The sequence below is a fragment of the Erinaceus europaeus genome, chromosome 19 (assembly GCF_950295315.1).
Source record: "Erinaceus europaeus chromosome 19, mEriEur2.1, whole genome shotgun sequence".
Taxonomy (NCBI): domain Eukaryota; kingdom Metazoa; phylum Chordata; class Mammalia; order Eulipotyphla; family Erinaceidae; genus Erinaceus; species Erinaceus europaeus.
The window spans coordinates 23,178,428-23,194,205 of record NC_080180.1 but is presented as its reverse complement, the minus strand read 5'-3'; the positions used below and the strand labels follow the sequence as shown (position 1 = coordinate 23,194,205).

Genomic DNA, 15,778 nt, shown 5'->3' with positions numbered 1-15,778 from the left:
GGTGGAAGGTCTGACTTCTGTAATTGCTTCCCCGCTGAACATGGGTGTTGACTGGTCAATCCATATTCCCAGCCTGCCTCTCTCTTTCTTGTAGGATGGGGCTCTGGGAAAGCGGATTTCCAGGACACATTGGTGGTGTCATCTGTCCAGGGAAGTCTGGTCAGCATCATGCTGGCATCTGGAACCTGGTGGCTGAAAAGAGAGTTAACATACAAAGCCAAACAAATTGTTGAACAATCATTGAAAAGTCTAAAGTCTGGAATAGTGCAGATGAAGTGTTGAGGGGTACTCATTACAGACTATTGTGTACTTTTGCTTTCAGGTCTATATTTTGCCCTAGTTTATGGATACATGTGAACATATGTTCTGTCTCACAGGACCTACTCTATATCTAGGTTTTGGGACTTTGTTAGGAAGTGAACTGCCTGGAATGGAATTAAAAAATATTATGAAAGGAAGGGTCTTACCCAAGTAGTGAAGCTGAAGGGTTGTCATTCCCCACCTGAAGTCTTTGGACACAGTCTGAAGTAAAGCATGCTGAGGTGGTACTTGTTGCGTTGATTAGGTTGGGATTGGCATATGCAATATTATTTGGTATGAATTGACAGAAGCATGCAGGAAAGTGTGCCCCACCCTAAGGTTCCATGACTGGGGGAAATATAGACTCTGTAGTAGAAATGTGAGGCTCCTGCTGTCTTAGGGCTCAAGAAGACAATAGATAGTTATTGTTATAATCACATTATTTGGCAGTTGGGTTAACTTTGAAAAATCCCTTTGTTAGGATTTGCTGTGCCCTGCTGGGCTAGCATCTCTTCCTGGGCTTGTACTCTCTTGGTTGGAGAGAACTCGACTGGAACCAGCCTGGGCTGCTACTCACTCAGCGACATGAGGGAGATGACTCAGGAACCAAACACGTGGCAGCAAGGCAATGCAATTCTTTATTGATCAGAGAGCCAAGTCTTTTAAAGGGCAGACCTGGAAGTGGCAAGTCAGAAACAGAAATGGCTAGGGAAGGGGTGGAGAAAGGCAAAAGTGGACTGGAAAGGTAGGAACTTCCTTAGCAACTGCTGCGAGGGTTTTAACTGGTGGGATTAATAATACTCTGGAGGCAAGGGAGGGTGTTGAGGGTAGAAACAAGATAGATCAAAGGAATGGAATGGGTGGGGATCTTTCAGGCAAAACAATGATTATGTAGATAATAAGTCTGATAAGACGAGAGGATAGATATCCCCTCAAGTCAAGCCCTGCCGAGCTCAACCACATCCTCACAATTTCCCGACAGAAAGTTTGAAGTTATCTAGGAAATCATCCATTTCATCTAGGTACTTTAGCTTGGTATCATATAGTTGTTCATAGAAGCCTCACATGATATGTTGAATTTCTGCAGTTTTTGTTGCGATATCTCCTCTTTCATTTACAATCTGATTTATTTGGGTCTTCTCCTGTCGGGAAATTGTGAGGATGTGGTAGAGCCTGGCAGGACTTGACCTGAGGAGTGTGTCTATCTTGTCAGTCTCTCTCTCTACCAAGAGGTTGAGCAAGGAGGGACAGGAGTAGCCCCAAAGGTTTGCCCCGTCTTATCAGCCTCCCTGCCTCACAAAGCACCCTACATTCCTGATACTATGGACATTAGATAAAAAGAAAGGAGGAGATGTCAGGAAATTGAGAGGAGCCTCACAAAGCACCATGCATTTTTCTGCTTCAAGGAGCCTGGCATTCCTTAAAACATTAAGCCAGCTCCCCCTGCTCCACCTTGCATTCCTGATACTATGGCCTATCTGTATAATCATTGTTTTGCCTGAAAGATCCCCACCCATTCCATTCCTTTGATCTATCTTGTTTCTACCCTCAACACCCTCCCTGTCTACAAGGTATTATTAATCCTACCAGTTAAAACCCTGGCAACAGTGCTAAGAAAGTTCCTACCTTTCCAGCCCCTTTTGCCTTTCTCCACCCCTTTCCTAACCATTTCTGTTTACAACTTGCCACTTCTGGGTCTGCCATTTAAAAGCTTTGGCTCTCTGATCAATAAAGATACTGCATTGCCTCGCTGCCATGAGCTCTGTTCATGAGTCATCTCCCTCACATCGCTGAGTGAGTAGCAGCCCAGGCTGGTTACAATCGAGTTCTCTCCAACCCAGAGAGTACGTGCCTGAGAAGAGGCACCCCCACGCTAGCCCAGCATTCTCCCCTTTTTTTTTCTTTTGTGAGTCTGGCTAAAGGTGTATCGATTTTGTTCACTTTTTTGAAGAACCAACATTTACTTTCATTGATCTTTTGTATGGTTATCTTCTTTTCAGTGTTATTTATTTCTGCCCTAACTTTAGTGATTTCTGTCATTCTGGTTGCTTTAAGGTTCCTTTGTTTTTCTTCTTCTAGGTCTTTAAGGTGTGTAATCAGGATATTGTTTATTTGTGCTTTTTCTTGATTCCTAGTGTGTGCTTGTATGGCTATGAACTTCCCCCTCAGTACTGCCTTAGCTGTGTCCCAAATATTTTGATAGCTTGTGTCTTCACTTTCATTGAACTCTTAAAACGTTTTGATTTCTTCCTTTATTTTCTCCTTGACCCAGTAGTTGTTAAGTAGCGTACTGTTGAGCTTCCACATTTTGGAACTCTTATTAATCTTTTGTTGATTGTTAAGTGTTAGTTTCATTCCACTGTGGTCTGAGAAGATGCTTGGGATGATTTCAGTGCTCTTGAATTTGCTGATGCTGTCTTTGTGGCCTAACATATGGTCTGTCCTTGAGAATGACCCATGTGGATTTGAGTAAAATGTGTATTCCAGTTTCTTGGGATGAATGACTCTGAAAATTTCCAATAGTTCTAGTTTATCTGTCTCTTCATTTAGCTCCCTTATGTCTTTATTGATTTTCTACCTGGATGATCTGTCAAGTTGAGAGAGTGGGGTGTTGAAGTCCCCTACTATGACTGTGTTGCTGTTAATATATTGCTGTAGCTCTTTCAGTAGACATTTGATGTATTTAGATGGCTTCTCATTGGGTGCATAGATGTTAATAATTGTTAAGTCCTCTTGATTGACTGATTCTCTGAGCACTATATATTGTTCATTCCTATCTTTTAAAATTTTATTTATTTTAAAGTCTATCGTGTCAGATATGCTTATAGCTGTTCCTGCCCTTTTTTATGGGCATTGGCTTGTATGATAATTTTCCATCCTTTCACTTTGAGTCTGTGTTTGTCTTGTTGAGTTAGGTGGGTTTCCTGTAGACAGTATATAGTTGGGTTGTGTTTTCTGATCCATCTTCCTACTCTGTGTCTTTTAATAGGTGAATTCAGGCCATTGATATTTATTGATATCAAAGATTGAAGATATTTTAACACCATTCTTACAGATTTTTAGAGTGTTCTGATATACAGCAATTTATGTTTGTTTGACTATTTATAGGAGACTTTTCAGAACTTCTTTCAGGGCGGGCTTGGTGATAGTTGATTCTTTCAACTGTTGATTGTCTGAGCAGGTTCTTATGCCTCCATCTAGTCTGAATGACAGTCTAGCAGGATACAGTATTCTTGGTTGAAAGCCTTTCTCATTGAGCACTCGATAGATATTTTGCCATTCTCTTCTGGCCTGCAGTGTGTTTGTGTGGAGAAGTCTGCCGCTAATCTTATGGGTTTTCCTCTGTAGGTGACTCTTTGTTTTTCTCTTGCATCCTTCAGGATCCTTCCTTTATCCTTATTCCTTTTCTTTCTAAATATGATGTATCTTGGTGTCTTTAAGTCTGGGTTAATTCTGTTTGGGACCTTCTGGGCTTCTTGCACCTTTATGTCTTTTATGCTGTCTAGACTAGAGAAGTTCTCAGTTATTATGTCCTGAAGAATGCTTTCTTCCTCTCCCTCTCTTCCTTTGGTAAGCCAATAATGCCTATATTATTTCTTTTGAAGTCATCCCATATATGTTGTTGTTTTCAGTATCTCAATCTCTTTTTGAGATCTCTTGCTTCTTTTTTAGTTGTCTCTAATTCATCCTTGTTCTTGCTTATTTTGTCTTCAGCCTCATTGATTCTATTCTCTCTCCCCTCTGCTGTTTTCTGGAGTTCATCTATTTTGTCACCCTGTTCTGATACTGTTTTAGCTTGTTCAGCTAGTTGTGTTCTTAGCTCAGCTATTTCATCTTTCAGCTTTCTAATAACCTTGAGATAATTGGTGTTTTCTTCCAGAGTCTCATAGGTTGTTTCTGCATTTCTGATGGCAATTCTTTCAAACTCTTTACTCACTCCTGTGATTATTTCCTTAACAAGCGTTTGGATGTTGACCTCATTATTTTGTGCTTCAACCTTTGGGGGGCTTTTAGCCAGACTTTGTCCTGGTTCATTTCTCCAATATTTCTTCTTGTTGCTTAAGCCATTCTATATAGTATGTTTAAGAGGTCCCTTTCTCAGTAATTTTCAGTCCACTGATCACTCTTGTCTGGATTGACTTGTGTGTAAGTAAGGTACTTAAAGAGTTCACAGTTGTGGAAATTAACAGTTGTTTCTATATTATTTCAATTCCTGAGTTGGAGCACAGAAGCTGTTAAAAGCCTCTTTTTTTTTCTTCCCTTTAGGCTTTGGGAGCCTGAGGGCCTTTAAACTATAAGTAGGCTTCTCATCTTAATCACTCACTCCTGACCAAGAGAAATAGCTGGGTGGGGGAGAGGTTAAACAGTGGTTATGCAAAGAGACTTTTACACCCCAAGGATCCAAAGCTCAATTCAGGTTCTCTTCCAAGCTGGGCAGCACTGCTGGGCCCTGTGAGTTTCTAAACAAGTCCCGTTTATAGTCTGTAGATTCTGAGGCAATTATTCATCATGTTCTCATCAGGAGAACAGTGTGGAAAGGCTCCCACTATACAGCCCCACTGCTAGGCCACCGAGGTGTAGTTCTTCTCCTGAGTTTCCTGGTCAGTTCTCTGTTCCCAGATGTCAGCACAGGGACTCCCCCCCCCCCCAGGTGCTCCAGCCTCTGAGGGTAGTAGCAATGGAGATTCAGAGTTGCATTTGGTGAGTCTTAGGGGAGTCCTCTCCCCCCTTCAGCAGTCTTTTTGTTGGTAAAGCAGACTGGAAGTGATGCCTCAACTGGTAAACTGCTGTATTGTTACCAGCCACTCAATCTCTCCTTAGGCTTCTTCCTGCCCAAGAGCCCACACATGTTTGCACTCATTGGTAGTTTGGTGGGTTACTGAAATCATTCTAGTCTTGCCTTGTTGTGGTCCCAGGTGGTTTCCTTTGGTATTTCTAGTTGACTCGTGAGAGGAGAGGAGAGAAACACCAACTTCCTTCTTATTGTCTGGGACCGTCTTTCAAACTCCATCTTTGCTGCAGAGGATATCTGGTGATCCACTTCTCTGCACCCCAGATAAAGGCAGGACCAACTGAAGCAGAGGTGTCTGGCTTCCTGCTGCAGCCCCTCTCTTTCCCTAGCCTCCAGCCATTGACCACAGCCTCCATCTCCCACCCTAAAGGTGGACCAGGGAGCCAACCTAGTTGCAGAAAATCTTGCACTATAGTGGAAAGACTCAAGACATTCTGGCTGTTAACAGGGGTCCACTGTCTTCTTTTGCTTCCTTCCAGATGTTGTCCTGTGGGATCCCCGAGCTCTCAGACCTGGAGGACCTCAAGTATGTGTACGATGCCCTGAGGCCTCAGGACACCGAGGCCAATGCCACTACCTTCTTCACTCGGTAACACCCTTCAAGCAGAACAGCTGTCCACCCTAGGGTGTTTTCTGCTTGGCTCAGAGGAGCTGGGCTAGAGGAAGGGGAAGGACTTAGCTCAGAGGGTGGTACTGAGAGGTGACATCAGGGGTCCCAAAGTGCCTCTGACGTGGGTAAATCACTGCTTCTATCAGACTCTATTTCCCGTGTGCACTCTGGTGCCAACCTTTGCATATAGAGGTATTGCAACCTCTTTTATTTATTTTTAAAGATTTATTTTATTTATTTCTTGAGATACAGGAAAAGAGAGGGTGTAGAGGAGAGAGTGGCCAGAGCAGCACTCTGGCATATGCAGGACTAGGGACTGAACTCAGGACCTCATGTTTCCAAGTCCAAAGCTCTACTACAGCACCACCTCTCTGGCTACATAGCGTGACTCTTAAATTGCCACCACATCTCTAGCAAAGACTGTGTGTGGGGGTGGGGTGGGGGGGTAACATAATATGGATCCTAATTTGTTTCTAGTGCTCTGGATCAGAGCCTCCCCCTAGTCAAACATGGAGTCCCGTGACTCCTTTTACCTCTGTCTGACCTCAGTAGGCACACTGTGTGTTAAAGCAGAAGTGGTTTTGCACTGAGGTAATCAGTGCAATTTTGTTATCTGTGTAGATAGTATCTTCTTTTTTTTTTTTGACTTCCAAGGTTATTGCTGGGGCTCGGTACCTGCACTACTCATTGCTCCTGGCAGCCCTGTTTTCCATTTTATCAAATAGGACAGAGAGAAATTGAGAGAGGAGGGAAAGATAAAGAGGGGGAGAGAAAGATAGACACCTGCAGACCTGTTCCACCACTTGTGAAGTGACCCCCCTCCCCCCGCCACAGGTACCACAAGCTGGGGGCTTGAACTGGAATCATTTCTCAGGTTCCTGTGCTTCGTGCTATGTGTGTTTAACCCAGTGTGCCACCACGTGGCCCCCAGTATCTTCTTTTTATGATACACCCCTAAATTGTCTAAATTGTCTCTGTTTGGCCACCTTTCGTTTTCTATTCTGTTTTGTTTTTTGCATTGCCTACGCCTTATGTTTGTACAGGCTCGCCTCTGCAGGCAGATGTGTGTGTGTGTGTGTGTGTATTTTTTTTATTCCAGAGAGAGAGGGAGACATAGCTTCCCCATGGTACACTCCATGTGGTATGCCAGGGGCTTAAACCTGGACTGGACACATGGTGAGGCAGATACCTTTCCAGATGAACTGTCTCATCAGTCCCAACTTTCCTTTTAACTGAAATATCTAGATTAGACATTGCTCTGCAAGGTTCCATTGTACAGAAGCTTGAAACTCACTTTGACAATATTTGGTTGTCCTATGGTAAAATATCTGGTGGCCCTGTGGTGAAATCCATGAATCTTTGGCTCTTGAATTGAGGAGGGAGGGGAGAAAAGGCTGCAGGATTTGTATGAGTAAGCCGAGTGGAGATAAGTGTGCTAGCTATGCGTGTTAGGCAGTGACACAGGGAAAGTGGTTTACGTGGCTCTGAGCGTTAGTCAAAGGGAATATTCCTTTCTTCTGACAGCTGTGTCATGGCAGTGGGGACTTGGGTCCTCGGTTCCATCCACTCTTCCCACCCTCCTGCTCCAACAGGTTGATTGAGTCCAGCCTGGGCAGTGTAGCCACAAAGCTCAATTTTTTCATCCATAACTTGGCTCAAATGAAGTTCACGGGCTCAGATGACCGACTGACCCTTTCCTATGCTCCCCGAACACACACCCTCAAGAGTTCTGGCCGCATCAGTGATGTTTTCCTCTGCCGCCACGAGAAGATCTTCCACCCCAACAAGGGCTATGTGAGTGTTTTCTCCAGCCGGGCCCCCCTGCACCCTGAGGGTCCCAAGTCGCTGAGGTTCTTCTGGCTGTTTTGTAACATCCACACCAAATGGGCACTGGAGTTGACAGAGCACCCTGTGCTGGGGGCAGTCCCTGGCCACTTCCTTCTCTTTAGCCCAAGTGCCTGCCTGGAATTAAGGGGTGGGGCTTGTGAGTGGGTCACAAATTGGGCCATTTAATGTCTAGGCTCCTGTGAAATATGTGCCTGGGAGCTTTGCTTTCCGATTTCTGTCACCTTTGTCCCCAGTGAAGACATTTGTGCTCTCTATTTTCTGGGAAATGTATAGCTAGATAGACCTAGACCCTCCCTGCCCCACCCCACATACAAACAAACACACACTTCTGCTTCCCCAGCCACCTCCTTGACTGGGTGGAATGGGAGGAGTGGAGTTTGGCAGGTTCCTTCTAAGACTCGGCCCTTTGCAGATTTATGTGGTAAAGGTGATGCGAGAAAATGCTCACGAAGCCATTTACATCCAGAGGACCTTTGAGGAGTTCCAGGAATTACACAACAAGCTGCGGCTGCTCTTCCCTTCTTCCCTCTTGCCCAGGTGGTGCCCCCTTTACTGTCTGCACAGAGGCCAGCTGGGGACGGGGAAGGGCTGGGGTGGTGGACAGACCCTGGAGAATGACAAAGTACTCTCACCTGTTTTTCATGGCCCAGTGTATGTGGAATCAGTGCTCCCCCTGCTGGCCATTCTCTCCTGCCGCTCTCAAGGTCTTACCTCAAAAATACATTTGGGCAAACTAAAACTGACTCCGGAAGGCAGGGGAATTGGCTGAATCCGAAAATGTTTCAGTAGTGCTAGCACCTTAAAGATAGTAAGACGTTTTCAAACAGATAAGCCAAATGTAGTATATATTTTGGGAGCATTACTTAGCTTTAAAATGAAGAAAGCTCCATGTGTTATGCCAAAGTAAAGGACCTTGGGGCGGTGGGGTAATGATGGAGGAGGACGTAGGCTGGGGGTGAGAGGGTTTTACAGAAAACAGAAATCTGGGGGCTGGGTGGTGGCACACCGGGCTGAGCACACATAGTACAAAGTACTAGAACCCACACAAGGCTGCTGGTTCGAGCTTCTGGCTTCCCTTCAGGGTGCTCGCTTCACAAGCAGTGAAGCAGGTCTGAAGGTGTCTCTCTTTCTCTTTACCTCTCTATCTTCCCATCCCTTCAATTTCTCTCTGTCCTATCCAATAAAAATGGGGTGGGGGAACCAGAAGCAGAGGACTTGTAGCACCAGCAGTGAGCCCCAGCCCCAGCCCCAGCAATAACACTGGAGGCAAAAAGAAAAAAGAAAACTGAGAAATTTTACACATGTTCCAACAACTATATTTACTGTAAAATATTGATCCCCCTCAAACAAACAAAAACAGGAAGAAAACTTTGAGATATGCTATAGCATAGATCAACTCTGAGGACATTATGCTAAGTGAAAAAAATCAGAACCCTCCGGAAACCCTGTGTGGTTAAACAGTACTGACATACAGCGTTGAGAGTAGTCAGATTTATGGTGATGCCAGGGGCTGCACAGAGAGGACAGTAGAGAGTTTTTTTTTTTTGGCAATAGGTTAATCTCACTTTTAAAATTTATTATCTTTATATATTTATTAGATAGAGACAGCCAGAGTTGAGAGGAAGGGGGAAACAGAGAGGGAAGAGACAGGGAGACACCTGCAGCACTGCTTCACCACTTGCAAAGCTTTCCCCCTGCAGGTGGGGACTGGAGACTTGAGCCCAGGTCCTTGATCATTGCAACATGTGTGCTCAACCAGTTGCACCACCACTCAGCCCCTTTTTTAATTTTTTATTTATTTTTAAATCTTTTTTAGGTTTTATTTATTTATTTATTTACTTATTCCCTTTTGTTGTCCTTGTTGTTTTATTGTTATAGTTATTGATGTCATTGTTGTTGGATAGGACAGAGAGAAATGGAGAGAGGAGGGGAAGACAGAGAGGGGGAGAGAAAGACAGACACCTACAGACCTGCTTCACCACCTGCGAAGTGACTCCCCTGCAGGTGGGGAGCCGGGGCTCAAACCAGGATCCTCAAGGCAGTCCTTGTGCTTTGCGCCATGTGCACTTAACCCGCTGCGCTACTGCCCGACCCCCCTTTTTAATTTTTTTATTTATAAAATGGAAACATTGACAAGACAGTAGGTTAAGAGGGGTACATTTTCACATATTGCTCACCTCCAGCGCTCCATATCCAATCCCCTCCCTTGATAGCTTTCCTATTCTTTATCCTTCTGGGAGTATGGACCCAGGATCTTTGTGGGGTACAGAAGGTGAAAGGTTGGGCTTCTCTGCTGAACATGGGCGTTGTTAGGTTGGTCCATACTCCCAGCCTGCCTCTCTCTTTCAAGTTTAACGCAATTGCCGAATGATTTAGGGAGTTGTTTTTTTTTTTAATATTTATTCATTTATTTGTTCCCTTTTGTTGCCCTTTTTTTTTTTCTATAGTTATTGATGTCATCATTGCTGGATAGGACAGAGAGAAATGGAGAGAGGAGAGGAAGACAGAGGGGGAGAGAAAGATAGGCACCTGCAGACCCGCCTGACCACCTGTGAGGCGACTCCCCTGCAGGTGGGGGAAGGGGGACTTGAACTGGGATCCTTAAGGCAGTCCCTGCACTTGGCGCCACGTGGGAGTTGTTTTTAACAAGGATAGGGTTTCAGTTTTTGCAAGGAGAATCCTGGAGGTGGGTGGTAATGATGGTTGCACAGTGTGAACCTACTAATGCCACTGTACACTTAACTATCATTAAGATAGTGAATTTTGTGTCGTGTCTTTCACTACAACATTAAAATTAAAAAAAAAATATTGGTTAGAGACAGAAATTGAGAAGGGAGGGAGAAGGAGAGGGGGAGAGAGAGCCTTGCAGCACTGCTTTACCACTCATGAAGCTTCTGTTCTGCAGGTGGAAACAGGGATCTTCAACCCGGATTTTATTTATTTATTTATTTATTTATTTATTCCCTTTTGTTGCCCTAGTTGTTTTATTGTTGTAATTATTTGATGTCGTCATCGTTGGATAGGACAGAGAGAAGTGGAGAGAAGAGGAGAAGACAGAGAGGGGGAGAGAAAGATAAACACCTGCAGACCTGTCCCACCGCCCGTGAAGCGACTCCCCTGCAGGTGGGGAGCCCAGGCTTGAACCGGCCTCCTTTTGCTGGTCCTTGCACTTTGCACCACATGCGCTTAACCCGCTGTGCTGCCGTCGGACTCCCTAACCCGGATTTTTATACAGTTACTTTTGTGCTCAACCAGATGCATTGCTGCCTGGCCCTGCCCACATTTTCTTTTTCTTTCTTTCTTTCTTTCTTTTTTTTTTAAATGAATTTTCAAGCGACTTCTTACCTGAGGCACCTCTGGGAGCCAGGACTGCACAGCAATCTGTCATTCTTGCTTGGGGTCCTTGGAACTGTCTTTTGAGGAGACAGCCCCCTCCCCCCATTTCCCAGTTCCTATAGCCATGGGGACCTGTAGGAGGATGAGGATAGGGTGAGAAGCCCTGGGAAGGAAGGCTGGTGAGGAATGTGGAGTGTGAAAATGCACGTGAAACGTGACCAATGCCTGTTGTCTCTGGACTTTCTTTCCCATCTCCCATCTCCTGGGGTCCCACTGTCCACCTGGCACAGCTTCCCTAGTCGCTTCGTGATTGGCCGTTCGCGGGGAGAGGCTGTGGCGGAGCGGCGGAGGGAGGAGTTGAATGGCTACATCTGGCACCTGATCCACGCAGCCCCAGAGGTGGCCGAGGTAGGTGGACCTGCCCCTGCGCCTGGTACTTGGCGTCCCAGTGCAGGGTTTGTGTGGCAGCAGGAAGCAGGGAAGGGTTCAGACCTTTCTGGCGGTACCCGAGAACACTCAGCTCCACACAGGGAGCAGAGAAGGTTGGGTGGATGGTGGTTCCAGCCTCACTGAGTCATGCATGGAAATGCAGTGAAACCATTGCCCGCAGGAGGCGGATGCATCTCAGATGTGACCCCATAGTGCTTGGAGTGATCAGAATTAAGCAAGAAAGGGGTTCTTGAGGAAAAGAGTTTCTTGAGCATGAGTATGCAAAGCCACTTAGATGGGAAGAGGAGGAAGAGGAGGAGGAGGAAGAGGAGAATGAAGCTGGGTGGTGGTGCAGCTGGCAGCTTGTGCATGTGACCATGTTCAAGTCCCTGTCCCCCCACCAGTGGGGGGAAACCTTCACTATTGGTGAGGCAGTGCTGCAGGTGTCTCTCTCTTTCTCTCTCTGTCTCCTCATCCCTTCTCTATTTCTCTCTGTCAAATGCTGCCGGGGCAATGGATTCTTAGTGCTGGCCCCAGCTCCACTGATAACCCTGGGAAAATGCAAATACAAAAAAAAAAGAATCTCATACTTTGCATGATAGCGGACATTGAAGTAGCCATCGGGAATCTTACCGACTTAAGCAACAACCCAACTGGCTGAGGGAGATAGCCTAGTGGCTATGCAAAAAGACTTTTTTGCCTGAGACTCCAAAGTCCCAGGTTTAATTTCACACACCACCCTTACTAAGCCAGAGCTGAGCAGTGCTCTGGTAATAAATAAATATCAGCCGATCCCATCTCTTTGTCCCATTCCCATTTGCAAACGTAATCTGTACAGTTTTTATAGTGGTCACTGCTTAAATGCAACACTGTACTCTGTTTTTTTTCAATCAGTATAATTTATGGTAAGCATGACTTTAAACATTTGTACCAAATTAGTGCATCAGCTTGTAACATCATAAGCTTCTTAACCTTATTTATTTATTTTTTTGTAATTATGTGCACTTTATTTAATTTTTAAAAATTTTATGAAGAAGAGCAGAGCACCACTCTTGGGTTGCTGGAAAAGTCATGGTGTATTTTGTTTTACATCTTTCTATGCAAAAATGTGCCTTGACTTTTCTCACAACCAAACGTATATATGCAGTGCGGGGATCACTGTGTGCCAGGCATGCAAAGCATCTTCTCTGTCTGGTGAGCTACCCCTTGACTCATACGTTTTAAAAATGATTTGTTTGTTAATGAAGTAAGGGGGTGGAGAGTAAGTCAGAGCATCACTCAGAACCTCACTCTTGACAGTCCAAGATTTTCTCCACTTAAAAGACATTTAGATGAAGGGCTAGGTGGTGGCACACCTGGTTGAGCACATATGTTAACAATGTGCAAGGACCGGGGTTCAGGTGTCTCTCTGTCTTTCACCCTTTCTACAGCTCCCTTCCTCTCAATTTCTGGATGTCTCTATCTAATAAATGAAGATAATAAAAATATTAAAAGATATCTAGATGATTTCCATTATTTTCCTTCACTATGGGGTGATGTTAATAGTTTATAGTCTCTTCCTCTCTACTCTCCCTCTCTTCTAAATGACAATTAAAAAACAGAAGTTGGGTTTGGGAGGCCAGTCAGAAGTATTATGCATGCATGAGGTCCTGAGTTTATTCCCCAGCACTGGAAACAACAAGAAATGACAGCCCTCAAAATTTCCGTCATTTCCCCAAATTCTTTTTATGGTTGGTTTGAATCATTACCCAAATAAAAACCGCACATGACATTATTCTGGATTTCACAAGTACCTTTTAATCTGCAGCAGTCCCTTCCCTTTGTCTACTGGTTCTGTCTTATTAGAGAGTGACCCTGTTTTCTGCTTCTATTCCAGTGTGACCTGGTGTACACGTTCTTCCACCCTCTGCCCCGGGATGAAAAGGCCGCAGGCACCAGCACAGCTCCCAGGTCCTCAGGTCAGTGCCCATTCCCCACGGTAGTTTCTCCGGCCCCACCTCTCTCCAGTTCTCTTCTTAGACTTGTGTCTGCTTCTTTGCTTACTGACTGGAGAAGCTTCCACTATGCCATCCACAGCTCCTTGCTCACCTCTCCTAGGGTCTGGATATTCTCTGGTAATTCACATTTAGCTTGTATCAGCCCATCTCAATCCAGTCCTGAATGACGTTCACCCACTGACACGTCCTGTGCAGATTCCCTGGGAAGGAGAGGACTGGCAGGAACCTGATGTGGCAATACTGAAGGGGTGGGGGGGGAGGGGCTGCCAGTGGAAAACCAATATCTGCCTGGCTTCAGATGGGGACAGAACTGACTTCATGATCTTTCTCGGTTCCTTTGTCTCTGCAGACGGCACGTGGTCCCGGCCTGTTGGGAAAGTGGGAGGGGAGGTGAAGTTGTCCATCTCCTACAAAAACAATAAACTCTTCATAATGGTGATGCATATCCGGGGCTTGGTAAGTGATGTGCGGCCGGCCACCTTTGGTCCGTCCTTCCTTCCTTCCTTCCTTTCTTCCTTTCTTCCTCCCTCCCTCCCTCCCTACCTCCCTCCCTCCCTTCCATTTACAAGACCTGTCTCAAGGGGACATTTTCACTTCTCTCCAAGTTAGTTGTCAGCTAACCATATCATTTCATCCACCATGAAATTGTCCCCCTCCAGAGTAAGACACTGGTCCCTCAAACCTTGTTCATTCCTCTACTATTCCCAGTTTGTGTTTTTGCTCTGTTGAAAGAGATCACACTTGATTCATGTCTCTCTCTGTATTCTCCTTGACTTTGATTCTTAAGTCCTACCCATGTGTGAAATTATGTGGTTTTCATCCTTCTTCTTCTTTCTCTTCTTCTTCCTTTTCTTCTCCTTCTCCTCCTCCTCCTCTCCCTCCTCCCCCCTCCCCCTCCCCTCCCCCTCCTTCCCCTCCCTCTCCTCCCCTCCCCTTCCCCTCCCCCTCCCCTCCTCCTCCTCCTCCTCCTCCTTGTTCTTCTAATTCTTCCTCATCTTCTTTCCCTGTATTCCAGTTCCACTTGTGTTATATATAGCCATGGAGATCTCACCATGGCTTATAGCTGAGTAGGACTCCATGGTGTATATATGCCTCTAGTCCTTTATCTTTCTTTGGTGCAGTTCTGGCTGCTCAGACCGTCTCTGCCCCCCTCTCATGAGAGTAACAATCAAGACTGAATATCCAGCACTGGGACTCTTGCCATTATACTAGGTCAATGATGTGACCAAACAGTGCCAGTCACAGACTCTGTGGTCTTTGCCTAGGAACCGAATCACTCCAAGGACAATGTCAGTAACTGCTGCATAGGGCTGTTGTAAAGGTTAAATGAGACAAGGAGAGGGGAACACCTAACAAAGTCCCTGGTATTGTTATGTTAATTGTGGTGATTATTACAAAGGACAGTGAGGAGGTTACAGTGATAAGGTAGTCACTTGACATCCTTGGAGCATATTGGGGTAGTATATAATTACTAAATATTTTGTATGAACAATGTGAATGGAAGGAATAATTTTTATTGAACATCTAGGAGGTGCTGCTAACATCTAGGTTAGAGCAAGAGTATGTGACAGCATGGAATATGACCTTTGAGAACAGAGAACATCATTCATTTTTTCATTCAACAAATGTTCATTGAGTGCCTACTATGTGCTGGGCACTGATACATTACTTCTGGATACAGAGGTAAGTAGAAACAAAAGTCCTGCCCTCTGGGGGCTTACATTCTAATAGAAAGAGGCTGACAATGATAAGTAAAAATAAATTTTTTTAAAAAAAGGTAAGACAAAAATAGTAAAATAGGCCTGGGGAGATAACGTAACAGTTGTGCGAACAACTTTCATGCTCCAAGATCCCAGGATCAGTCTCCATCACTAACATATGCCAGAGCTGAGCCAGTGCACTGATAAAATTAAGTAATTGATTAACTTAGAAGATGTGTAAAATATAAGGCCAGTCAGATAGTGGTGAGTGCTCTGGAGAGAAATGGTACTGGCGTGGAATGAAGGTAGAGGTCTTTTTGTATGGAGTTATCAGGGAAGTTCTCACTGATAAAGAAGTATTTGAGCAAAGATAGAAGAGATTCCTGGGAGAGGTGGGGAGCTGTTATGGTCAGAAGCCCTGAGTCAGGATGTGTCAGGAACTTGGGGGGGGACATTGTGGCTGAAGGGGGTAGAGACTGAGGGGGCCAGAGCCTGGGTCCCACTGTTAGGAGTCAGAAAGTGTGACTTATTTCAAGGTAGATGGGGAGTTTTATTTATTTATTTATTTATTTGGATAGACACGGAAAGGGAATGGGAGATGGATACCTGCAGCCCTGCTTCACCACTTGTGAAGCCTTCCCTCCTGCAGTAGGGATGAGCAGAGGGAAGAAAGAGACTTGTACATGGTAACAAGTGCACTGAACTGGGCACACCACCACTGGGCCCCTTCAGATGAGAACTATTTATGGGTTTTGTACAGAGCTGT

At 45.1% G+C, this 15,778-nt stretch overlaps 1 protein-coding gene across 4 annotated transcripts in view; it reads left to right on the top strand.

Moving 5' to 3' along the window:
- PIK3C2B (phosphatidylinositol-4-phosphate 3-kinase catalytic subunit type 2 beta) overlaps positions 1-15,778 on the top strand; it is a 106,664-nt gene that overhangs the window by 85,966 nt on the left and 4,920 nt on the right. For all 4 annotated transcript variants that reach the window (XM_060178659.1, XM_060178660.1, XM_060178661.1 and 1 more), the window contains 6 exons: positions 5,572-5,681; positions 7,295-7,496; positions 7,963-8,087; positions 11,177-11,294; positions 13,192-13,273; positions 13,662-13,768. In XM_060178659.1, the coding sequence (XP_060034642.1) occupies positions 5,572-5,681; positions 7,295-7,496; positions 7,963-8,087; positions 11,177-11,294; positions 13,192-13,273; positions 13,662-13,768 (744 nt within the window). The remainder of the gene's footprint in view (positions 1-5,571; positions 5,682-7,294; positions 7,497-7,962; positions 8,088-11,176; positions 11,295-13,191; positions 13,274-13,661; positions 13,769-15,778) is intronic.